Consider the following 26,113-nt stretch of genomic DNA (forward strand, 5'->3'; position numbering starts at 1 on the left):
AACACAAGTTCCTGTGAATAATTGTTTGCAAAATGGCCTGTATTATAGTTACATTATTGATGAGGCTAATGCAGTCTGGCTCCCGGTTATGTGTTTAAAAACCTAACTACTTTCTTTGTGTTGCAGGGAACAAATCTCAAAGGGAGGAGCTGGACTCTATCCTCTTTATTTTTGAAGTAAGTCATCTGTCTTTTTCTGTGTTACTGTCTCCATCTCTGATTTCCAGCGATAGCTGCTGCAGCCTCAACCTGTTTACTGCTGAACTCTGGGGCGGGACTGTAGTTTCCATGGTGCCATGCTGCATGCAGCTCTGACAGCTTCCTGACTTTGCCTTAAATAGCCTAGAAATCATCTGTGCAAAGCCTTTGCTCAACCATTTTTTTTGACAGGTTGTGAGGGAGCTCTCAGTTCATGACTTGTTTTTAAAACAGAGGTGTGTATGCAAATCAGAGGAGGCATGTTTTGTGTCTATGTGTGCAACACATTGTTGACTCTGAGGCCCCTCCCTCTGTGTCTTTGAATGCTCTTGTGTTGCAAATGCAGGTTAAAGTCCCCTACCTTGTTTTCCCACCTGACTGAGAAGGCAGCTCAAGTTTCCAATACAAACAGCCCGCTCTCAAGTTACATTTGCTCAGGGCAGGGCTGTGAGGATGGCAGTGGATAAAAAAAAAAAGAGGGGGCAGTCTGTTTGTCCCTCTTTATACAGTATGTCTTGTCCTAGTTTTTTCTGTTCACCTGGGAGATCTGTGCGATTTCATTATGCCGAACACAGAGAAAATCATCCCATCGTAGAAAGCACAGAAGAGGATCTGAACCTTTGGATTTAGGCCCACTGACCAATTTGTTTGTTATTGTAGCATCAAGCCAAAGATTGCTGTTATCTGTCTTTAGCCCTGAATTCCTAGTTTGCATGTCAAGCATATCTTGTACAGCTTGATCTCTATTTAGACGTTATCACGTTAGATCTTTGTTGGTTCTTTCTGGGTGGAGCGTTATGTACTTTGAGCATTTTAGTGCATCTGCTTACGCTAAACTCATTTGTTTCTACATTTTCTTGTTGTTAAAAAGGTAATTTAATAATTGATCAAAATGCAGATTTTCATTGAAGACAGGTGCTCTCTCTTTGCTGAAAGAAGACAAACAGGGCTTTTTGACAGCACTGAGTCAAACCAAGCCACGTTTTTTTTGCGTTTCCATCACAAGGTTTAATGCAATGATCCAAGTTCTGCTGAGTTGTGCCCAAGATGGACTATCTCTGGAGTCAGGTGAAAGCTTTCCTGATTATCTCCAAGCGGGTTGCGTTGACGTCAGATAGGCTTCATAGGCGTCATTCAGGGACGATTCTGCAACATGTGTAAAAAGCCTCTGCATTGTTTTTCCAAGCAATAAGCGGTAGAAGCCAAGCAAAACTGGAACAACATCCTGAAAATCCACAATGATGAGTACTTGACTATAAACAATGGTTGCACAGTGCAATAGTAAACAGGGCTAAGGAGAGCACTGCTTTTAAACCAAGGATGGGCATTTCATTAACTTACAGATTTGAGTACTTGCATTAAATTATTATAGAGTAGTTGCAAAAATAAAAAAATGGGAATGCAAATGGCCCAACAGTGGAAAACATGTGCAATTTGATGTCCAAACAAGTACTTGAGCACTCATGCCCATCCCTCGTCATCAACTCAAGACAAACACTTCATCAGTTAAAGGAACACCTGCAAGTGTGCAGCCCTGTTTATATGAAGATGAAAATCACTGCCGTGCTGGGCTGATACCACAAGTTAAACCGCGTCAAGCCAAGCCATCACATGTGTATGGAAAAGCGCTCTGACTCACTAGATGTCCCCGCAGTTTTCTCCACTGCCCACCAAGACTGCCTGCCTGTCTGCACACATCCAGTGATCTAACCTGTAAATAAAGCCCGGCTTTATGCCTCCTACATATTTATTGAGTCATCTTTATAAAAAGAAAACTAATATTGAAAGCAGCTTAACCCTCATTTGTCCCCTTTTAGCCCCTGCCTATGACGCCGTGTGCTTTTACCCGTGCTCTGAGAAGATAAGCTTGCGTTGAGTGGTGTGTACAGGACAGATACAGGGTCGCTTTGATCCGCAGCTCTGCTACACTCTGCGGACTTTCTCCCTTTACGCCACATTAGATTAGGCATGTTGGATCATATGTTGTCATGAATATAATATCAATGGATACATTTGTGCTCACAAACATGCACTACTAATGTGTATCATGTTGTCCCAGAGGTCATATCATGTAACACGGGGACATGACACGCAATTGAAGATTAACAAATACAATATTTTGAGGCAAGAGGGTCGTGCATCCTTATGATTTTTTCTTCAACAAGCAGTCAATTTTTGTCATAAATCCAGTTTCTTAGGATATTTGTTTTTGTGAATGTGTACCAATTGTTTAAGTCACATGGGCAAAGCATAAGCCCCTAGCAGCCTTTGTCCAAAAGCCTCAGAGCAGTGTGTAGAGTCAGCTATGAATGGATAATGGTTGAGACAAAAGCCATTTTGCAGCTTTGTGCTTTGCACCATATTTACAGGCTTCCTGCAGATTCCTAAAAAGTCTTAAAAGGCATTGAAGTCATTAAAATAAGGCCTTATTTGGTATAAAAATGCTCAGACATGGGAAGTAGAATTTATGAATCTTTTTTTTCTGAGATTGCCTTGTAAAAGCTCATAAAACTGATAACATCTTTTTTAAAATTCATATAATTTACCAAATGCCTTTCATATTAACTTCTTTCAGATTAGGATATTGGAACCAAAGAATTAAATACATTTACCACAACCAATTAAAAAAAACTTTTTTCAAGTTGAATCAAGTAGATACTTTTTTGATAATGTTTTCATTATTTTTGTGTTTTCTATTCTAGAAATGTTACTTTTTTTTCAATATTTGAAGTGCATAAAAGTCATGTTTTAAGATAAAAATATACATTTGGGCAAGATTGCACCTAACCTTAAAGTAGTTGATGCCACCACCTGAGTCCCTCCTTATATTCCAATCTAGCTGACCTATACTGTACATGTCCCTAGTGAATGTGTTTGCCTTGAGCTGGTTATGTGGGGATTACTTTGCTGTCATAATGAGGTATGTGACCCCTTTTTTGTGGGTTGCTGTGGGGGAGTAAGACACCCCCACACTGAGCATGTTTGAGTAATAGATATCTAGAGGGGGGAATCTTTTGTCCCTCCCCCTTAAACTCTGCTGGAACACCCCACCCCCACACACACACGCCACCAGCAGCCTTCGCCATTACCTTCCAAGATCCCTTTGTGTCTGCTGCCACGAAGGCATCCACCATGGCAGCTTGTGATCTCTGTGAGAATGCAACAATATTGTTAAAGATGTCAGATAAGAAAGTCCCTCCTACTCTTTTACGTTTAATACTGCTGTACTGTATGCTTTGGCTTTTTAACAGAGTTGACCAACACATAAGTTCAGTGCCTTTTGTGAATTTCATTCAGTATTCAGTATTATGACAGAAATAGGTCCATGTTCTTTTTAAACCTCCGCAGCAGATCAACCATTTGTCCACCTGTCCGTCTGTCCCATTCTTGTGAACTTGATATCTCAAGAAAAACCTTGAGGGAATTTCTTCAAATTTGATTTTTTTAAAATTCAGGACAAATGTTCACTCAGACTAAACGATGAACTGATTTCAGTTTTGGTGGTCGAAGGACAAGGTCATGGTTATTCGTCTCATTCTTGTAAAAGCTATATCTCAGGAACACCTTGAGGGAATTTCTTCAAATTAGGCACAGACATCTCTGAGTCAACTCAGACTCAAGTTCATTGTGACCTGGTAGAACATTTTTGGTCATAACTCAAGAATTTATAAATTGATTATGACAATATTTCACATGAATGTTTAATAGGATAAAATGATGAAGCGATGACATTTTCTATCCAAAAGGTCAAAGGTCAGCTTTACTGTGACATCATAATGTTCTGCGAAAACATTTTTGCCAATACTTCACATCATAAGGGGAGACATTTTGTCCAATACTGAATTGGTGACGCCTTGTTGAAGATGTGTGTGAAACACCAACATTTTCAAAGACATGGATATAAACTGTAAGTGCAGCTTGGCTGGTTGTCAAAAGCATACAAAGGCAAGGAGGCAATTCTAGTTTAAAATAAGAAATTCTCTTTCATTGAACCAATGTGAAAATCCTGCATTGCCTAAGTATTCATCCTGCTTTTCTATGACACACCTAAATCATTACTGGTGCTTTTAATTGTTTTAAAAAGTCGCACAACAAGTTCAGTAGAGACCTTTGTGTATAATCAAGGTGTGACGAGTGATCATATGTTAAGATACACTAGTACATGGAATTTGTCAGGTCCATGACAGTAGGTACCTCTAACGATAACAAAGGATCATTCAAACACATTCAGCTACAAAGCCAGGGACAAAAATTTAAAAAACTTTGCAAAGGTGCTGCAAATCCCTTAGACTATGATAAGGGTAGTCAAGGAAATTGAACATCAGTGCAGGATGGGAAGAAGTGAGAGGAGAGGTCACAAAGAGCAATAGGGCTTGGGAGGTTTGTGAAGGTATAGAGTTAAATGAGAAATCCTGTTGGGAAAATGCCAAGCTTTAAGCAAAATCTTTATGTCCTGAAATTGTTAAATCTGAGTTTAGACTTCCTGTGCCAGAATTGCTGTTTGCTCATGCTCCCCCTGCAGCTTGATGCTTGAGCTTGATGTTTACGTGTGGAGTTAAGGAGCATCAATACCAGGCAGGCATGTGAAACAACGTCCATGTCAGTTGGATCATCTCAGTCTCGCTGGCATCCATTTCTATAATACCGTATTACATTCTCCTTAATCTTCCCTTATGTCGCCTCTTGCTGCTGCGCGGATAAAGTATGAGCAAATGTACTGCAACTATATAGCAGGAGAGGTACTGAAAAGCTGTTTTTGATAGACACTAATTGTGCAGCAGGAGTGCTTGTGTGCAATTCCAGGAATGGCACCAAATGAGAGCCCTTACTGTATTAGAAAACAGTTTTTGCTGTCACAAGACCAGATCGAGCTTCCCAGGCCTTGAGGGACTCCAGTTTGTTTACGCTCCTGCATGATTCTAAATGACCTCTTACTGTCTGCAAGCAGTTCGATCCTGGTGCCGCCGAGGTTGTGGGACAGGTTAAGGGAAAACTGTGGTACCAACAAAACTGAGAGGGGAAGTCTGTTCATGTCCACTTTCTCTCCAGGATATGACCTTGACATGACCTGTTGTCCGTCATCCGGACCTGACTCAGCATTCTGAATTCCCCCTGGTCATCCTCTGTGAAAGCCCCTCGTCTAGATTTGAGACTTGACTTACTGAGTTGTCTTATATGGGTATTTCATGCGTATCACAGCTAGTTAACCTCTTTCTTTAGATAAGTGGATTAAATTCAGTTTAGGGGTAAAGCGAAAGCTGTTGTCTTGCAGAAAATCTGAGGCTTTTGGTTGATTTACCTTTATTTAACCAAGATGGTCACTCAAGATTGCAATTTTAGGAGTATCCTAGCCAAAATGACGGCACAAAAAACAGAACCAGCACACACAGTCAGCATGGGAATACAGAGAAGAGAGCCTAAAAGCAAAATCTTGCCATTTCCGAAAAAAAAAACCCTTATACATTTCAAACAATTGCAATTACTCAGTTAAGTCAGAAACATAACATTTATAGGTGAGGACGATTTAAGGAGGAATGAGCCATGTTATTTTCCACCTGCCATAGGCTCATGGCAGATAGAAGATTGATTTTGACTTATTTAAATGCCACAATGAAATGCATCATTTAAGGGGATACTTTGCGTATTTTCCAAGCAGCTTTGTACCATAACAATGTGGGCGGTATGTGTAAATGAACTTACCCCTATCTTACCAGTGCCCAGATCTCTCTGCTCATCTCTCAGCTCAAATCTGCTGAATGGCACGTATTGCAAGCAGCCGTATTGTTTTCATATAGTTCTCAAAATGGCAAAGCTCACATAATATCACCCAGCAGTGGAATTGTTTATGGGTCCAGTGCTGCTCAGTGCATTCTGGTAGTTATTGGTTTTCTTTTTTTTTTTTTTTAGCTAAAGCGAATGCCACTCAGCCCTTTTCCTTTGTTTTTGCTGGTTATCTAGCATCAGTTTCAAAAGTATGTGCTTCTTTTTCCTGCATGTACAGCCCAGTTTTACAAAAAAACACCTTTCTAGCAATACTTCTTAAAGCACTGTGTATGTAAGAGGTCAGTAAATGTCTTTCTGCTGTAATGGCATGATATTCCTCTTTGATGCACGTCTTGGATTGAATCATTGAAACTCTCCTCTAAATGCTGGCATAATATATTGCTGAGAAATGAATGCAGAGCCATTTAGCTAAGTGATTTCTTGTCCTCCCTCTTTCCTCTTTATGCAGCCCTAGCAGTGACTGACAGTTCTCCAGCAGGGGGTTATTGGTTAATGCATAAATGCAAATTCACTAAGTGTAGCTCCTAACTTCACTGGCTGATTAAATTAATCTTGACGTCTATTTAACCTTCAAACCTGAACTGATTTAAAGTTATGTTCCGCATTTTACAGATAGCTATTTGTGGATCCCTGCAAGAGCTCTTAATTTATGAACATTTTGTGGATGTATAGTTTTATAATTGCGTGACTTTGTTGACGTGTCATTTTCTTTTTGTCCAAAATTATTTGTGCCTAATCATGATAACCATTTTAAACTGTACCAGACAAAGCCTGCTGCAGTTTGGCTGTCAGAGCAAAGAGGAAACCCTGATGTCAGAGCTAACAGGCAGTTGGATGCTTGAGGATTTGATTGTGCTCTGCTGCTGCCACCCACTGGCTACAGATGAGAATGAAACCATCTTTGTAGTGTGGTTCAAAGTAATGAGTGTTTTTTTGTAAACAATACTTAAATAAAGTTTAAAAAAGTGCTCTAGGCTTTAAACTTTGTTTTAATTTAGGGGTCATATGAAATATGTCATCTCAAATTTACTCTTTACCAACAAATGAGAGGGAGGCGAAGACATTTGTTTAGCATGTAAATAAGCAGTGTGGTTTGGTCTACAGCAGAGGTGTCCAAACTCTTTCGAATGGCTGCTTCTTGCATCAAATGGTTTATTAGAAACAAAAAAGGGCATAAGCGAGACAAACATAACTGTTTCATTTGTCTTTGAAAATGTATTGTGCTCTCCATGGCTCCTAAAAGCAGCTGTCCTCACTGTCAGCTTTACGCTTCTTTGGTGTGGCCATGTCTGCTACCTTGCAGGAAATTTCCGCTGTTAGGTAACCATCCTTTTGTTTGTTTTCCACATTTGTTCCTGTGCAGTTCCTACTTGGTGCAAGTCTACAGACTGGTAGTCCTGCCATTGGGAGGAATTGAAGGAATTAAAAAAGTGCTCTTGCTTTGCTTTATTAACCACAGTATAGTATTTTTTAAAAGTCTAGCTGCAGGCCATTTAAAATTGGCTCCCGGGCCAAACTTTAGAAATTTCTCGTCTAGAGTGTTTGGACTTACCCTGTAAAGCAGGTGTGTAAATGATGTCTTTTCTTTTAGTGTTGTACGTGAGGCCTACAAGTGATTTGCAATTTATTGCAATTTATTTATTATTTATTTTTTTACCACAAATTTTGTCCTCAAAGAAGAACTTTTTTTTTTTTTTGGTTAAATCTACTGAGATAAAGTTTTAAATATAAAGTTCCTCACTTCAGTTACTTTTATTGCAGCAACTTGTATCTTATGGACTGAAAAGCAGTCGATTTTATTCTAGAAGGCTACTAAAAGTTTAATTTGTATTTGTAATATTTATAATTTAAATCGATATTTAGCATTTAGCATGCAAAATATGGCATTACTATGCTTTAACAAATTTTCCCCCACCTCCAATATAACCTACATTGTGTGACATAGTGGCAACATTTTTTCTGTGGCTGTAGATGTAATGTAATTCTAATATGTGTCACTGTGTGATGTTTTGTTTACCATCATGTACCTTTCTTTGTTTTCTTCCTGAGCTCTGCCTCTCCCTCCATGTGTGCTGGTGTGATGACATTTTGTTTTAGTGGAATTTTGATCTGATAAGTCTGAAAAATAGCAGGCAAGGGCAAAACATTTATTTTTTTTTTATAATTATGAGTGTTTGAAAAGTCATGGAAAAGTTTTGAAATATTGTCCATGAAAATGTGTGGGAACCCTGTGTTACACATATCAACTGCATTTCACTTTATTCCCTACATTATTTACCCTAACTTTGCCTAAATTTTGTTATGTGATGGATGCTCTGTACATGTTGTGTTAGTAGGTTTGCTGTATGTTAGCAGGTTAGTTCTTTGTGTCTTTCTGAGATTTCAATGTCCTTAGGTGGGAAAATCATCTCTCAGTCATATCAAAAACCTAAACAATATGTAAATGACCACATTTCCTCAGAGAGTGCTGCGTGTCTGCTCCTGCCGTCAAAAAGCCCTTGTAGACCACCTCTTGGAGAAGTGTATTCTGTGTCATGTTCGGGCCCTGCGACTGGAAACCTAAGTGCGGATCATGTAAATGTGTTAAGGCTGTAGTTGTACCACAGTAATGCCCCCATCTTTATGCTGGAGTATGGCTGCAGATTAGAGTAACTCCACCAACCTTCAGTCTGTCAGACTCTCCATTCGCCTCATATCAGCCAGTAAATTCCTCATTGTTGCAGCCACCATTCGAGCTCCGCGGGGAGTCTTTCTGAGCTAGCTTCTCCATCTCATTCCCACTCTCCCATCCTGGTGCTCTGTAAGGAGAGAGAAAGACAGTGTTATTGTGTCTGCTTGCACACACACACACACACACACACACACACACACACACACACACACACACACACACACACACACACACACACACACACACACACACACACACACACACACTGAGAGAGGCTTAGGCAGGCTACCCTGCTGTGTTACCGCATAGCATAATGTGTCTGCTGCCCCAAGGAGACAGAGTGAAGGAGGCCAGTACGAAGCCTGCACAGAGATGTGGTAATCCCACGCGGGATCAATAGCAAGGTGCAGCCACACGCCTGTACACGCATACCATCACGTCTGTGGATCACAGAGAAATTGAGCAGCATAGATTGTCATCTCGCGCCACCCCTTTAAGTGATGTATGTCTTTCAACATCTCCGCTGTCACTGATAATGACAGGGATTTAGTCTCAGAGGATGAGAAGGGAAAGTTAAAGATGGAGGATGACAAGGAAAGAAGGACGTTGTTGACAAACTGAGACACTCAAAACTTGAGATAACTCCTGGACCACCACAGCTCTCAGCATAATGCAGCGTAGCATCGGGCAAAAAGGAAAACGTAATCATGTACCATTTTTCAAAGCAATTCTATTGTGCTTACATGAAGAGTTTACAACAAAACATGATCACTTGGTAGTCAAAAAAAAGAGAGACAAGCACACTACTGACATTTTATTATGTCAAAATTGCTTATGATTTGAAAATTACAAATTTCTCATTTATGAAACACCAAAGATTTGTATTCGCTTAAAGTTACCAACTTCAGTTTCATTGATTAAATAATTGTTTCTTCATTGTTACAACAATGAAAAAAATCCTTGAGATTATAAAACCTTTCTTGACATTTCCATTTGTTTCCACATGTCACAAATCGTCTCTGAAGTTTTCTTTCACGCTCTTGTCATTTTGCTTTTTGTCTTTTTTCATTCCTCACTCAGACACTGTCAAAGCACTTTGCATCTGTGACTGTGACTTTTTTTTTTTTTTTTTTTCATGCTCTGTATCCTTTTCCTGCCTGTTTCTCACTCTCCGGGGCAAGATGAGCTTTTTATCATGCCGCCGGAGTTGGTTGTCTGCTTGAGTGGGTCAGAGCTGCATACGTAAAGCAGTAAAGGACAGACTTGACCTCTACATTGCAATCATGAAGTCTTATTGGGTCAGTGATTAGGATTTGATGAGAAGTGAGCCATTGGGGCATCAGTTGCTCACAGTGCACAGACTATTAACTAACCATGCGTGCACGAGCACACACATCTGCCGCCCCCCTGCCTTTTTTTCCCATCTCTCCAGAGGGACCCAGTTAACCTGTCGCTGCATTCAAGAATAATGATAGGCTGCTGAAAGGTTAGGGCGCTCTAATTGAGTTGTAAAGCGGTTGTTGGCGAGGTGATGACATTTCTCAGTGCTGTCCTGTGTCACAGGGATCTGCAGACATGCAGGGCCAAGTGGAGGAAAAGGGCAGCGATACTGCATTCCTTAAGTGTATACCGCTTTGGCAAAACACTGCCACTTACCATTACAAAGTCACTTGCTGTTTCCTCTTTCTTTTATTTTAGGATCAAATAAAGAAAACAAGGCTGCAACTAGAAAAAGGACAATATCTTGATATTATATCAATATCAGGACATTAGACAAGATATCATCAGAGATTTTGGATATTGTAATATAAATGTTGTCTTTTCCTGGTTTTAAAGGCTGCGTTACAATAAAATAATGTAATTGTGCTGTTCTATTATTATTACCCACTTAAGCATTATGTCCACATTAGTAATGTTATATTGTAAAACTGTGGGTTTAAAAAACATAGTGATTCTGATCATGAATATTACTTAGTTTCTTTCCTATTAAGTAGGGATGGGCATGAGTGTTTGCATACTTTATTTAGACGTCAGTATTCATTCAGTATACAGAGGGGTTTTTTTGCTTTGAAAAGGAAACATGATTAATATAAACATAAATTGACTGTTCTCTATGAAAAGTTTAATATTTTTGGATGGGACACAGTGAGGTATCTAATATCTATGAATACCTACATAGTTACATATAGCAAAAATGATAGATCTGTGCAGCCGCAGTTAAGAACATCTTCAATCAGACATCACTTGATGTAATGTTACAGGCAGAATGGAGACCAGGGGTGAGAGTGATTTTTGGGAGTATTTCAACCAAATAAATGAAATGAATGAGCAGTGCAAGCTATGTTAAACTAGTGTATCATAACTAATCCCTACAGCGTGTGCAGTGCAGAGAGGTTGACCTACCCCCTGCACATACTTCACTTTGGTGCTTATTTTTACTTTATCTATTGTACTTTACTGTCATGCTTTTACTCAGGAAAGTATGAGGTGTGTGGTGAAGAGAAAGGGCCCAAGTGTGTACCCCAGTGCAGCCATTATGCCATCAATGCGCCAGACTCTTATAACTAACAACTTACTGTACCTAATCATAATTTTTTCTTTCATTTTCATCAGAAAATTCTACAACATCTGCCTGAGAAAATCTACAACCGATGGCAGTTTCACAGTATAGGTATGTATTGCTTTGTACTACCTTGAATGCAAAGCTTTGTCTCTCTGTTCCCTCTGACAGAGGTTATACACTGTGTCTGTGTCTTTCCACCTTATGTTTCTGTAACCTCTAAGATGCACTTCAGGACAAAAAAATGGTCACCGCAACCATGCCTAAGCCTTTTATAATGAAGAGAAAATAATTAGTCTTAGAAGGGGATGTAAATGGAAAATGCAAATGAGCGCTTCATTTGAAATGCAAATAAGTAATTGAATTATGCTGCCATGATTTCAGTCCCACACAAAAAAAAGGAAAACCCTTGCAAGAAGCGATAACCCCAATTATAACGGTTGTTTGTCAGCCATTGGCAGCTAAACAGTCTAGGTCTACGTAGATCACTGGTGGAGATTGGCCTTCCCCCCTCAGGCTTGTAATTCCAAATATCAAGACTCATCTGGGGTTGGACGCCCCAGACGAATTCCCTATTTTGTCAGTCATTGGACAACAAATCATCACAGGCTTAAGGCTGCCTCTTGGCTTTTAAAGTTTGCCTCTTGGCTTTTTCTTGAACTTGCATAGAATTTTTTCTTGGCACTCATCAGTTCATGTGTCACTGGTCAAGATGCTGTGCTTTCACGATGTACTTCTGCTTTGAAGAATGTGTGGCAGTGGATGGATAGCTTCTCGACATACCTGGGTTTAAATTGAATTGAGTTTTTCTTTCACATATATATATTTTTTTACCACACTCTATGGACAGTCACATTTCTGAAAGTATGTCAGTGGATCGCGATAAAATCCTTGAGGTGGTCAGGAATGACATAATTACTTTTAGTGGTTTTGTCCTTTTTAGCAGAAGATTGCAAGGTCAAAGACATTTGATACAGACAAAAAGAAAACAAAGAAAATCCTTTTATCATCCTCTGTCAGCTTATGTATAATTCCATCTGTTCAAAGCCCAAAAACCTTTGTAAGGATCTCTTTATGTGTCCAACATAGAATTTTTTTGATGAACCAGCTGAGAGGAGAACAATTAAAGCACCATACACACACACACACACACACACACACACACACACACACACACACACACACACACATCAGCTTTGCAGTTCTTTTAAAATAACTCTTCTTCACAGCCACCTGTTAAAGGAGCAGTGTTTAAAATTTAGGGGGATTTAGTGGCATATAGCAGTGAGGATTGCAGATTGCATCCAGTCAGAATTCCTTCAGTGTTTATTGTTACAATAGATAGGTTATACAATAAAGAAAACATACTTATTATATTCTATTCCATTTCTACATCCTACACACTGGACCTTTAACTCTTTGAAACCTGAAACGACATCACTTTTCTTGTGCTGCTTTCAGACATCTTTCACAAGTATTTAAACCTTTGAACCCTCAGCAATTTGGTTTAATTCCTGTCAAAAACATAGGTAAAGGGGCAAAGAGCAACTTGGTAAGAAATGTTCCACAAATTGCAAAAAATAGTAGATTTGGAATTAGAAAGCTAGAGAAAACACCACATTTAAAATTATGTAACAGAATGATCATATTTTGTAAAGCACTCTCTCCAAGTCCTGTGTACCTTTTTTGTTTATTCTTTCTTTTTTTCTTTTTTTTATTTTCTCTTTTTCTCATTTCCTTTTATTTTTTACTAATTTCTTGGTATTTTTTTGGGTCATTTCTTCTTTTGCTGCTCATGTACTTCTCATGGTTTTTTTTTTAAAGGAAATCAAGCAGCTTTTCTCAACTCTCAAAGAGTTAAATATGTCAGGGTCAGATCACTAAGTTAAGGACCATCCTGATCAAGACTTAAACACCTCTTTAGTGTCTTAACTTTTGCCCTGATATAATCCCAATTTAATCTTTGATTCTTCCCTTTAAGAACCAGCCTAAAATTCTTCACAGCCCACAGGAATCTTACAAAAACAGCGCTGATTGCAAGCGATTGTCAAGAGAGTATGTCCCAACTCACACACACACACACACACACACACACACACACACACACACACACACACACACACACACACACACACACACACACACAGAGACCTTATCCGCCCAAGGTATTTAGCAATCAGAGCAATGTCTCATTTGATTACAGCGGAACCAGATTGCCTTCATGAATGCATGTCGCCGCCAACTGATGTTAATTTTCATCAGCAAAATTTGAAGCCATGCCACCCTTCCCACTAGTTTATCAAGACCAGCCATCAAGGTCAATTTGTCTCAGTGGAGATGACAAGCGTGTCCCTCCCTGTCAGCTTCGTGCTGTTTGTTGTGTCTCTGCTTGTTGTGTAACAGACTTCAGTTGAATATTTTAATTGCAAAAGTCTTTGACAATCGCACTTTTTTCATTTGTCCCAGGTTCTATTCTGAAAAAGCTTCTACACACTGGAAATTCATTTAAGGTAAGTGCTGTTTTTCATTGTTGTTATTGCCACAAGATTATGAAAAATCACCATCTTCTAGCCACATGATGAATTACAGCACTAATCTTTTGTGTATCCGTTAATGTTTCCCAATCTCCTCCTGTCTAGATCCGCTGTGAGGGGATCCGTCTCTTCCTGCTGTGGCTGCAGGCCCTGAGGGACAACTGTGCTGAGGAGCAGTTCCTTATCTTTGCCTGTCTGGTGCCGGGATTCCCTGCTGTGCCCTCCTCCCGAGGGCCCTGCACCCTCGACACCATCATTTATAACCCCTTCTCCAACCCCCCTGATGGTGAATGTTTCCACATTTGTGAATAAAGACATAGACTGTGAGACATTGATAGAGCCTATGTTGTGATGAGGATGGTCATTAAGGTGAAACTGATATCGGATTGTGTAGGTTTCTTTTTAGTGGGGAACACTTGCTTTTCTACACCTAACTCTTTTTGTTTGCTGATCTGAGCAGCCAAGGTGGTGCCAGAGGAGATTACTCCGCTGGTTCCGGCTGTGGTAGGAGAAAAGGTTGCGGACGACCAGACCTGTTACATCCTTGAAACCCTGCTCAAGTACATGGTCATTCAGGTAATAAGTAATAATGCGAGGAGAGACTATAGAATTTTTGCCAGATCATCGGGTACAATGTGGTTCATGATAAATGAACTTGAATTGGAATTAGAGTATATGTACATATACAATGTGGTCAACAGCAAGAGCCGAGCTTGTTATTACCTCGCCAAAAACTGTCAGCTCTCTGGCAATCTTTCTCAAGCCAGACGCCATCCTTTTTAGGTTGTTATAGTGAAGTAAGGAGGTATCGTGTAGATAATTCCTCATTTCAACTTCATGAATCAGCTGTTCCTCGTCCATCGTGCCGCCTTCAAAGTGAGTGATAAATAGCAATACATAGAAACACAGCATTTGACAAAAGTTTAGCTTAAAATGACTGCGCTGCATCATCTGCAGCCACATAAGACATCTCTCTTATCATCTTTAAATCCAAAATGTTGCTGTATTGGTGCAGTTGTATTTTTCTTAAGAATGTAACTCTTGTCTCGTCACCCCCAAAAAGAAATGAACAGAGTGTGGCTGCTCATCCCCCCTGTCAAACACTAGTGGCAGCCATTTCTAAACGTAGTATTGTGTTAATCACATTATCATATTGTTTATTATTAATGCAATATGATTTGTATTTAGTGCTTTGATGCCATCGGCACAGATTTCTGATGTGGGCTACTTTTTAATTTGTCAGATTGTGTCAGAATGATAATTGTCGGTTCAGCCGGTTTGCACAAAATCTAACCGGTTTAAGCTTGTGCACTAGACCGGAAAACACAGAATCTACCTAACTCTAACTGGCATGTCGTCTTTCTAGTCTTCCGATAATTCCTAGCTCTTTTACACTACACGGCACATTCACCCTTTCACACACAGGCTACTGTACAACAGCACGCTACTTTCTACTAATCTTTCACGAGTAGTCGCAGAACATCAGGAGCAATTTGGGGTTTAGTATCTTGCCGAAGGACACTTTGACACATGGACTGGAGGAACCAACTGCTGATCTTTTGACACACTCTACCACCTGACCCACAGCTGCAAAAAAGCAGAGATACGGCTTTCTTTAACTTTCTTGTTTCATGTTTTGGACGGAATTTAACAATCATTTTAAGTTTTTAACAGAATATGAAGAGAAAACTTCTTTCTATGGCAATGTAAATTGCTACTAGAATTACATAAAATAATAGACACAAAATAATTTAATCCATACATTTATTCTAATTTTTTGACACATTACCATAGCAATATATTGTCAAGCATATAATATTTTGCCTACCGGCCATTCTGTCAGATTTTTTTTCCCGTGCCATTTAGGGGGTGTTGCCGCTCTACTGTCTGCTGGATTTCATGTGAACGCATCATTATTTGTCCTTTTTGTCAGTAAGACAGTACTTCAAAAGAACCAATCTGAGCGAACAATGACAATCATGGCAAAAATACATCAACCTGTACATGAAAGTATTCCACAGTCTATCTTTTGTCATGGTCATGCTGTTGACATGAGTTCTCAGATACTCTACTACATACATATACTACACGGTTTCTCATACTACGGTAACATGAAAAACAACATATAATATCAGTTGTTAAGTTTGTAAAGTTTGAGTCTGTAAATCTTATGTGTACCCAGCCCAAACAATTTTCCTTTTGTGTACCATTTGTTAGAGGAACCTTCAAACTATTGTGTTGCAAACAATATACTGTTGCTTTCTGAGTGATGCTGGAACCATCTCCTCTCCCTGTAGCCTGACCTTGTCTGCCTTTTGTGCTCTGTCTGCCAGGCATCCAGTTTAGAATGGAGGAACAAAGAGAACCAGGACACTGGCTTCAGGTTTCTTTTCAGCCTGTTCAAGAAGTACTACCTTCCACATCTATTCCCCTCCTTCACCAAGCTTACAAATCTCTACAAGCCTTTATTGGGTAAGCTGATATATTGTATATGTTGTGTGTGTATATCAGCAGATTAGCCAAAACATTAAAACCGCTGGCAAGTGAAGTGAATAACACTGATCTTGTTAGAATGCAATGTTCTCCTGGAATACTAGGGGTCTTAGCATTCATGTAGATGCCACCTCACATGCACCACCAACCCAAACAACGTGGCAAATAAAGTACTCCCTGATTGTAGTGGCACCCCTTGCAGGACAATGCGCCATGCCACACTGCAAAAACTGCTCAGGAATGGCCTGAGGAATGTGACACAGAGCTTAAAGCATCTTCTTAACCTCAAAATTTTGCAAATCCTAATCAGATTGAGCATTCGTGGGACAAGCTGGTATCCCAGTGGTACCCCCAATCTAACTTGGCTCTGAACTATCAAGGCATGGACACGGGAACTCCTGTGGTGTCTGGTACCAGGGTGTTGGCAGTGGGACCTTTTAGTCCTGTGGGTTGTGAGATGAGGTCCCAGCACATCCCACAGATGCTTGATCCAATTGTTATCCAGGGAACTTGGAGGCCATGTTGATGCCTTGAGCTCTTTGTCATGTTCCTTTGGCCTTTCCTGAGCACTTTTCAGGTGTGACATGGTGCATTGTTCTGCTGGGGGAGGCACTGCCATTGCAATAAGGGGACACTTGGTCTTAAATGGTGTTATGGTGGGTGGAGCATGTAAAGCTATATTTGAATGGTCTTTCATGCTTTTAAATTACAGAATATCATTTTTACAAATAGATGTTATTTTGCGTAAGGGGTTTGCGAAAAAGCCGTCCTTTGTTCATGGAGTAAAAAATGCTGTAGAGTGGTTCAACCAGACTGATAACTGAAAGGGCAGAAAGAGACAAAAATTCATCTGAGCAACAGTCCAGTAAGAGTAGAAGACATCACCAGTCATTGCATCAAAATGTGGGCAGATTTTAACAGAAACAGGCTTCTCTTTCGGTGTCAAGTGCAAAATAATACCAACAAGCTGGAATTAATTAATTTATGATAAACCTCTTGTATCCTTGTACTTACTTGTACCTACGTACTTACTTACTAAGTACTGAAGGCTTTTCAGTTCTTAAAGATACTATAATTAAAATGTGGGTTTTCAAAAACAACATTTTTTGTTTATGGGTCGTTTATATATGATTTGTGTGTGTGTTTTGATAAGGGATTCCAAAGCAACAGATTCTAAAAACAAATAAGTACAACACGTGAGCTCTAAAATATTTTGATTATGATAAACAATGTGCTGCTTGTTCAGTTCTTGAAGCTTTCACTCACTGAACAAATTTTGATTCAGCTGGAGAAAAAAAACTTCTTTCAGCGAGACATCTGGAGTTGACATTTAATCTTTTTCTCTTTGTCTTTCTCTCTTGCTCTTCTCCTTTTGTCCTTGTTTTTCTCAATTAGACCTCCCCCACCACAGACCAAAACCCTTGTATGTGCCAGTGACGCGGAACAATGAGAGCACCTTCTGCACCAGGGACCAGTACCTGGCACCCCGAGTGGCCTTCATCACCTGGCTGGTCACCTTCTTCCTGGAGAAGAAGTACGTCAGCAGTGCTGCCACGGCGCAGAGCGCCAAGAACGGCACCGAGGTCATTCCCAAACTCATCCAGGTGAGCATGACAGTCATTCTGTCACTGAGGATGGTGGATGTAGGCACAAAAATATGCAGACACATGTATCATTAATGGTATCAACTATTTCACAGAGAACAGGGTTTCAGGAGTTGTGAGCCAAGTTAAGCTCGAGTTACAATATTACGTTCTCATGCAAACTCCTTTAAATTACCTTAGTACATATTGGTTGTGAAAGTTGTGAGGTTTACTACTAATGATTTTTGGAGTAAAATTTGGAGCAAACATATGGATGCAATTTCATCAAGAGGAATGCAGTTGCAGACCACTGTTTCTGAGCCCAAACACAAGTCAGTGTCCACAATCAAATAAACCTCTACCATCCCTGTCTACAACCCCCCTGAAGTCCTGAAAACAGTTTAGTGTTATTAATGTACATTACTGTAGATTTCTCATGTATTCCTTTGTGGGCATTTTGCCTTAACATGACAGTTAATGGAGTGACAATATCAGTAGAAAAAGAGGGAAATTACATCCAAAATGGATCTTATTTGTATGTATGGAGGTGAGAATCATTTCACAGTAAAAATTTATACAGTAGTTCATCCCCCATATAAATGACCATTATACACAACTAATCCACGAAAAATGTCCAGCCAATGAGATTTAAGCATTCAATGATTTACCTGTGCAGAAGCAGCCCTATAGCATACAAAGGACTCTCTCTGTGGTTTCCCAGACTGTCACTGCAGGCAGTAGCAGCCAGGAGAAGGAGAAGGATAAGACATCAGATGGGGATGCAAATGGGCCAGCGGGGGAGCCTGAGAAGAGCCACTCCAACAGCAGCACGCTGTCAGATCGACGGCACAGCGATTCCAGTTTGTGTAGCATTGAGGAGGAGCACCGCTACGTCTATGACATGGTTCATGCCATCCTGCTGTCCACCAGAGACAATGTGAATTTTGTCAACGAGGTCTTCCACCAGGTACAGTGTGGTCAACAAGCAATATTTCTTTACATCATGCTGTAAAAAATAATTATATTGCAGGTATAGTTTTCACTGGATGGTGATGCTGTGATAACTTACACTATGCTGCCATCTGCTGGCTGTTTGTTAACATAATGTAAACATCCCTCCCACCGCCAGGCTGCCTTTGAAAAACATCCATAATACTTAAATAAATCATAATACTTTAATAGTTCAAATTAAAATTTTACGTTCTTCCTCCTAAGGCCTTCCTGCTGCCATCCTGCGAGGCATCAGCAACTAGGAAGGTGATCAAAGTGTACAGGAAGTGGATTCTGCAGGAGAAGCCCAGCTTCATGACAGAGCCAGAGAAAACTACTCAGGAAGATGAGGTGGACCGCTCTGAGCAGATACTCAGCACAGAGACTAACAGCATGCACGTACAGGTAAAAACTTTGATACAGACAGCCAATTCAAAAACATTTAGCACAAACATATATGTATTTAATGTAGTGAAAGGGTCCAAAATAATGGGTAGTGTGGCATAGTGTTTTTCTGACAGAAGCCAATAACATGGAAATCTCTTGAAAGCTAGGGATCAGAACACACAACAACACACTTACTACAGATTACAAAAAGAACACATTTTAGATGCTTCGATTTAAACTAAATCGTACAATAAATTGTAGAGTTTTGTTGCAGACTGAAATATACGTAGTAGTAATATTTCGTTTAAAGTATTTCTTAAAATGTGTGTGATTCAAACTTAAATTTGACTGACATGACACACCTCAAGTCATAAGATAAAATATCCTCGCTACGGTTGTCTCAAAGCAGCACAGATAAACAAGTTATGACCGACAGGATGTTTGATCTATTCAAACATAAGAGCTATTTTCTATCACGAGAGAAGCATCTGAATTAAGTAGCACTTTAACGTCGCTTTTTTAGATTTGAAGCTTGGATTAAGGTTTTGGAATGAAGCTTGAATGTTGTCATATGTTACAATGTCATCACCGCCACCCATCTCACAAAAAATTTCCTTGAAAAAAATTCCTCAATTTGAATACAGTGATTCATCAGATTAAACAAATTAGTCTTTTTCATAAAATCAGCTTTCTTTAATGAATATCACGCACTCTCTGGAGTTATTGGAAATGTTTGGCTCACATGAGTTGGAAAAAAAATTCTGCGCAGCCTCCACTGGAATTCAATTCTACAAATAGTGTAATAGTAACATTAAAGTAGCCTCATCTTTATCTGCAGCTGTGCAGAAATACAGAGTTTGAACAGATTTAATAAACATAAAAGAAAAAAAACAGATGTACAGCATTCAATTGTGGATTTAGAATTTGAATGTTAACTTCATAAATGCAGCTTTAAAGTATCCGGTACAGCCCTAGTCTCAATATCTTAGCTTATGTCTATTGAGCAGTTGACTGACGTGTCTTTTTTTTTTTTCTCAACAGATGGCAGAGAGTCACGGCCACAGACGGTCGTCCAGCTGGGGCAGGACTTACTCATTCAGCAGCGCCATCAGTCGGGGTTTTCTCACTGAGGAGCAGAACAGGGACATCAAGGCTGGTATCCAGCCCACACTACAGGTCGGTGTCCACGTTAAGCATGTTTTAATCCTGAAATCACAGCATTCAGTCATTAGAATCAGAAATACTTACTGTACGTCTTCATGGGCCGCAACTCTTCTGTGTGGAATTTGAATGTTCCTCTGTGTTCTTTGTTTTTTCTCTGGGTTCTCTGGCTTCCTCTCACAGTTCGAAAACATGCAGGTTAGGTTAATTGGTGACTTTAAATTGCCCAAAACCACCATTAGGTTTGACCTGGTAATTTGTCTAAATGCGTCAGCCTGTGATAGTCTGCCGACCAGTCCAGGGCGTACCCCTTCTCTCGCCCAATGCCAGCTGGAATCAACTCCAGAGCCCCAACCACCTTTTAAGAGGTTTATAAGCGGTTACAAAAAATGCATGGATGGACTTTATTTTGCTATTCTTTCCATTTACTGTGTCTTCACACACCTCTGTGTATGTAGGTGTTCCTGACCAACTCATCCAATGTTTTCCTGCTGGAGCCGTGCCAGGATGTAGCTAAACTACTGGATAACCAGGTGGAGGTGTGCAAAGGTGTTCTCAGCATCTACCGGCACATGATCATGGAGCACACGATGAATACACAGACATGGTCAGTTAGATACACACACAACAGTTATTTCTGTCTATCTCTTGAATGTCATCTAGTTTTTATCTGATTCTTTATCACTTCACCTTTTCCTGTTTACTCTGTGTGTGTTCTGCAGGGAGCAGATGCTGCAGGTGCTGCTGAGGGTCACAGAAGCAGTGATGAAGAGGCCGCAGGAAAACCAAAGAAAAGACAACTTTGCTGAAAGTTTAGCATCTATACTTTTTAGGGTATGTCTATAGGTGGTGCCTCGATTTGCATTTTTATTCATATCAGGGAAACAAATAAGTGATACGGGTATGGGTATGTCATCATACCTGCTTTCAGTAATGTGTCACTTTAGTACATTGCTATTTCTAAATGTTGAATGTGCACAGTTTTGTGCAATTTCCTTTATGAGTTACCACCATAAGTTGTTGCTGAGGTACTTATATGTGCTCGGGGTGTGTGTGTGTGTCTTGGATGGATCGGTCGTTGACAAAAAGCCAAGGAGATACTATACCAAATTAAACGTATCGGTGTCATAATTCTGCTGTCACATCTTATCAGCAGGTGAGATTCAGAGCAGCAACCCTGTCTGTCAATGCTGATTTTTTCCTTGTCTTCTCTCGCATTCAGACCATCATTGTGGCGTGGGTGCGAGCCAACCTGTGCGTCTTTATCTCCCGGGAGCTATGGGACGAGCTGCTGGCAGTGTTGTCCTCTCTTACCTGCTGGGAGGAGCTGGTGACAGAGTGGGCCAGCATCATGGACTCGCTGACGGCTGTGCTGGCACGCTCCGTTTACAGCCTGGACATGGCCAGCCTGCCTCTGGACAAACTCAGCGAGCAGAAGGAGAAGAAGCAGAGAGGACGTGGTGAGGGGGAGAAATGGTGGGGGGTGGAAATGGGAATTGGAATGGCTAGAATTTGGGTGAAAAAAGATTTTAAATTTACTTACTATTGTCTACCCAAAAAGAGGGTACTTAGATTCACTCAGAGCAAAAAAGCTTGAGTTGGTATATATATATATCAGTTGTATTGTGAAGTTTTTAAATCTAAGCTGCAAAATATTGCATTTAACATCACTTATATAGATTTGGATTTCATTTTTGCCAAACACTTAGTAATAACAACATCAACGTTGCCGACAGAGCTAACTGCATTAACGTAGGGGGGACCAGAAGGTCGACCTTACGCTTCTGCAACGACCCTGCTCTGTATCTAAAGTGGAATTAGACAGGTTGTTTTGCCTTAACCTATCATTAAAAAATAAAGGATGATTGCACAACCTAATAGCTGTAGAATAATGACACCACTGGCCATTATATTGATTCCCTGAAAGCCTCATTTCCACTTGCTATTCTGTCTGCCTTTGGGTATGATCTCCAGGAAAAATAAAGGCTTGCAACCAAAACAGGAAGAAGATAACTGTTTTGTTTTCTGCAGTAGCAGTCAGTAGCCATCCGCAATTATCAATATATTTTGTAACCTATTTTATTGAGTTGCCTCTTAACGACACACAGTGAATTTAAGTGCCTATCCATTAATATAGCCACAACATAAAACACTGTAACAAAGTGTGTACTTGACAATGAGCTCATGCTAGTTTAGATACCCACACTACATGCAAGTTTAAGGAAATGGGCATACGTTGATTTTGACAGTGTGGGGAGTTATCATTCAAAGGACATGTTTTTTAAGGTCTATAATACCATAACCACATTTATACTTTAAGTCACTCTGTGTTGCTAAAAGCTACAGTGAAATGTCTCGCTAGTCAGGAGAGCTTTGTGGTGCTACATCCAAATATAAAATTTAAAATTAATAAAAAATGTACACTGACACCTCAGTACTCAGAAAGGGTTGTTCTCTGCATGTCAGGTGTGATCCAGGACTCCCAGAAGGCAGCAGCTGTTGCACGTTCCTTCTCACTGAGTTGGAGGAACCAAGGGGAGCAGAGCGGGCCAGGAGTTCAGGAGCCCATGAGGATTCGCTCTGCCACAACGTCAGGAGCCCCCGGTGTAGAGACAGCCCGTAACAACGTCAGACAGAAGGCCTCCGGTAAGTACTTGTAATGTAGTGATAACATTATTGTAGTATAAACTGCATATTACTATACAATAAAAGCTGTTAAAAATAAAATACAAAGAGGGGGCTTTATGACCCTCCATATTTATATAATATTCTATATAATAACACTGTATTAATCCACTGGCTTTGTGTGGGCCAGCAACAACAGCACTGATAAGCTTTGGTAACACGGCGTCGGACCACAGGGTTTATCAGACATATTGATTGCGTGTGAAAGCCTCCAGACAGGTCCGTGTGTACACTAGCCCAGGTGTCGTTGAAAGGCCCAACACCAAAGACAAAGAGGCCAGCAGATGGCCCCCATTGTTCCCCCTCACATGTCACTGGCCAGTGTCAACATGTTTCCATGTCAGCTCGATTGCAGGCATACAGCACAATCCCCCCCGACGGCATGTCAAAGGCCAGCTTTGGACACTCATTGTCATTAGCTCAATTCAGACACCGCAAACACCCCTTATCTGATGGGAATGTGGCAGGCTAATTATAAGTTGAGCTGGGAGGCAGTAGAGTAGTTACTAGCTGCAGTGCCTGTCTTGCATGTCTTAATTTTGTCTAGACAGAATCTTAATGTGGTGGATAAAAGACGGGGACGATCCCTTTTCCTTTCCTGGCCTTCCGCCTCCCCAATTACCACCAACGCACTAAAATGATGAGCTTGTTGAGCTAGGAGCAGATGTATTTGTGCCTGAAGGATGAAGTCTTAGAAGATGCGTGTGCGCGTGCGCGCGTGTGTGTGTGCGCATTGACACATCTATTATGCGTCTCATGTGCATGTTTATGCACCTTCTCTGTAAGTCTGTTTATTTGTATCCGCGTGCAAGCAAAGATGGACATTAAACACTACCGCTTCAAATTCCCTTCCCTTTCTTTGGCCTAATTGGATTTCTCCCACATTGATCTTCAAAGGCCTGGCAGCCCTCCTCCCTACTCCTCAAGAGAGGGCCCACACATCAATTGCACGGCAGTTTTTGATAGTTTCATTAAGAGTGTAATTAATGCTCATTAATATGCATAAATGGGAAGCAGTGGCGGGCTGTAGCAGAGACGATGTATCTCTCTCACTGAAAGGCGTAATTAAAGTGTGCTGAAAGCAGAGAATAGAACTGTCCTCTTTCATTGCTCTCTTTGAGATTAAGCCTGAAGTGCTATCCAGACACAACGGCCAATGCCTCAGCATTGACAACTGTCAAAACTTGGCTCCACTTCTGCATGCAAATACAAACTAATATTGTTCAGAGATCATGTCTTGATAATGGGGGAAAAGGCTGGATATTTAATTATGCTGCTCATTAAGCCTCTACAACTACAGAGACCCAGTTGAACCAGTTCTCACTCAGCTATCGCTCAGATGGTATACCTTTAAACTAAATTGCAGTTTCATAATATTATATAATTTATTTATAACTCTTAATGATAATAATTATATCTATCTATCTATCTATCTATCTATCTATCTATATATATATATATATATATATATATATATATATATATATATAGTTTTTCTATGTTTCGGTGCCATTTAGGCAAAGCATCTCAATTAAAAAACAAACTCACCCTATTCTTTATTTCTTAGCGCAGGCTTTTTGGTCAATAAATTAAAAATATTCTTTTGCTTGTTATTGTCAAGTTTGCTTTATTTTTCTTAAAATGTTGACTTAATCTTGTTTGCAATGCTTATATTTACACACTAGTTGTGCATTTGCATTTGTAATGAAAAGTCAATAAAGAAGTTAAATAATAAAAAAATAAAAAAATTTAAAGTATGTGACACTTTTAAGTTATGTTATTTGGTAGAGCAATATTGCTACATGTCCGGTATTAAAACTTTAAAGTGATCCTTTATTTAAAGCTTTTTAATAGTAAAAAGGGAAAACATAGGCAAATACTGTTTTTATCTTATTTTTGAGTATTTTATGTTATTTCATTATCTGTGATCTCATTTGCTAGATTTTATTTAATTGTGGTGCTGTTTTGTGTTAACTTTGCTTTCCCTGTGTTAAACGTTTTGTATTTTGTCTGCTAACATGCTATATAAGTTAAATTTAGAATTAGGGATTCCCTGATCATTTTTTTCCACCAATACTGATTGCTGAGCGTATTTTAGCCAATACTTATTATTCTTTTCTTTTCTTCTAGTAGCTGGTATGATCTTTCACTGTGACTGCTTTGTAGTGTAATGAGATCACCCCTAGGTGGCAGCGTACTTAAGGCTATAAATGCTGTGTGACTGATAGTGTTGAGCCGAATACTTATCCTGTATCCGGTAATGATAATGTACTTTTTACTTTTAAAGTCAGTCTCTTATTCTTGTAATCAGAAATAATCTGAAGTACAGTCCTGACATTTTTCTGTTAATAGTTTTCTAATAAATAATACATGTGGTATCTTCTTAACAACGCATATCTGTTTCAGGTTTAAGGTTCAGGTTTCTTTATTTCTTTTTCTTCTTCTTCTTTTTCCTATTCATTTATTGTATCCAATATCAATATCAGCATTCTTTGTCAGTCTAAACATATGTCATTGTGATGCCTCATCTTACAGAAATACATGCAACTGACTTATTGTTAATCTACAGTTTCAGTGACTTCTGTCCAAGTTTGTTTTTTTTCTTTTTCTCCTCTGTATGAATGTTAATTACAATTCTTTGTCAGAGACACAGATGTAATTTTTTCTGGAATTTTCTCTCATAGTTATCTCACTGTACACTGTATTGACCATATAAAGGTCAAACTCTGGATCTGATGTGCTCTACTTACTCTGTTTTCCAGATCAGGAATGTTTTTATTAATTGAAGCACTTCTGTAGCTCTCTGTACTTTACTGTAATTGAATTCTGTCTTCTTCCCTTTACCTCTTTTCTGTTTCCACTCTCTTTCTTCTCTTTCCTCTCCTTTCTCCCTCCATGATGGAAGCTAAGCGAAGCCAGTCCATCAGCAACTGTGTTCATCTGTGCGAGGCTTTGCCCACTGCTAAAAGCGTTCCTATGCTGCTCCACACTGTGAGCTCTTTCTTGCCTGGTATCTCTTCTGGTAACTCTGCTTGCTCTCACAGACTCTCAGGTAAAGTGTGTTCTGA

The 26,113-nt window shown here is 39.8% G+C and overlaps 1 protein-coding gene across 6 annotated transcripts in view; it reads left to right on the plus strand.

Moving 5' to 3' along the window:
* The window catches only part of ralgapa2 (Ral GTPase activating protein catalytic subunit alpha 2), a 119,221-nt gene that overhangs the window by 19,614 nt on the left and 73,494 nt on the right, over nucleotides 1-26,113 (plus strand). For 5 of the 6 annotated variants that reach the window (XM_088087082.1, XM_088087083.1, XM_088087081.1 and 2 more), the window contains exons 3-17: nucleotides 127-176; nucleotides 11,266-11,323; nucleotides 13,679-13,722; nucleotides 13,852-14,032; nucleotides 14,207-14,322; nucleotides 16,080-16,218; nucleotides 17,635-17,843; nucleotides 18,544-18,789; nucleotides 19,038-19,217; nucleotides 20,241-20,375; nucleotides 20,819-20,967; nucleotides 21,083-21,194; nucleotides 21,583-21,820; nucleotides 22,827-23,006; nucleotides 25,951-26,097. In XM_088087082.1, the coding sequence (XP_087943208.1) occupies nucleotides 127-176; nucleotides 11,266-11,323; nucleotides 13,679-13,722; nucleotides 13,852-14,032; nucleotides 14,207-14,322; nucleotides 16,080-16,218; nucleotides 17,635-17,843; nucleotides 18,544-18,789; nucleotides 19,038-19,217; nucleotides 20,241-20,375; nucleotides 20,819-20,967; nucleotides 21,083-21,194; nucleotides 21,583-21,820; nucleotides 22,827-23,006; nucleotides 25,951-26,097 (2,184 nt within the window). The remainder of the gene's footprint in view (nucleotides 1-126; nucleotides 177-11,265; nucleotides 11,324-13,678; nucleotides 13,723-13,851; nucleotides 14,033-14,206; nucleotides 14,323-16,079; nucleotides 16,219-17,634; nucleotides 17,844-18,543; nucleotides 18,790-19,037; nucleotides 19,218-20,240; nucleotides 20,376-20,818; nucleotides 20,968-21,082; nucleotides 21,195-21,582; nucleotides 21,821-22,826; nucleotides 23,007-25,950; nucleotides 26,098-26,113) is intronic. The other variant, XM_088087080.1, reaches the window with a different exon arrangement.

The sequence above is a fragment of the Plectropomus leopardus genome, chromosome 14 (genome assembly GCF_026936395.1).
Source record: "Plectropomus leopardus strain MGB_pleo_1.0 chromosome 14, ASM2693639v1, whole genome shotgun sequence".
Classification (NCBI taxonomy): Eukaryota; Metazoa; Chordata; class Actinopteri; order Perciformes; family Serranidae; genus Plectropomus; species Plectropomus leopardus.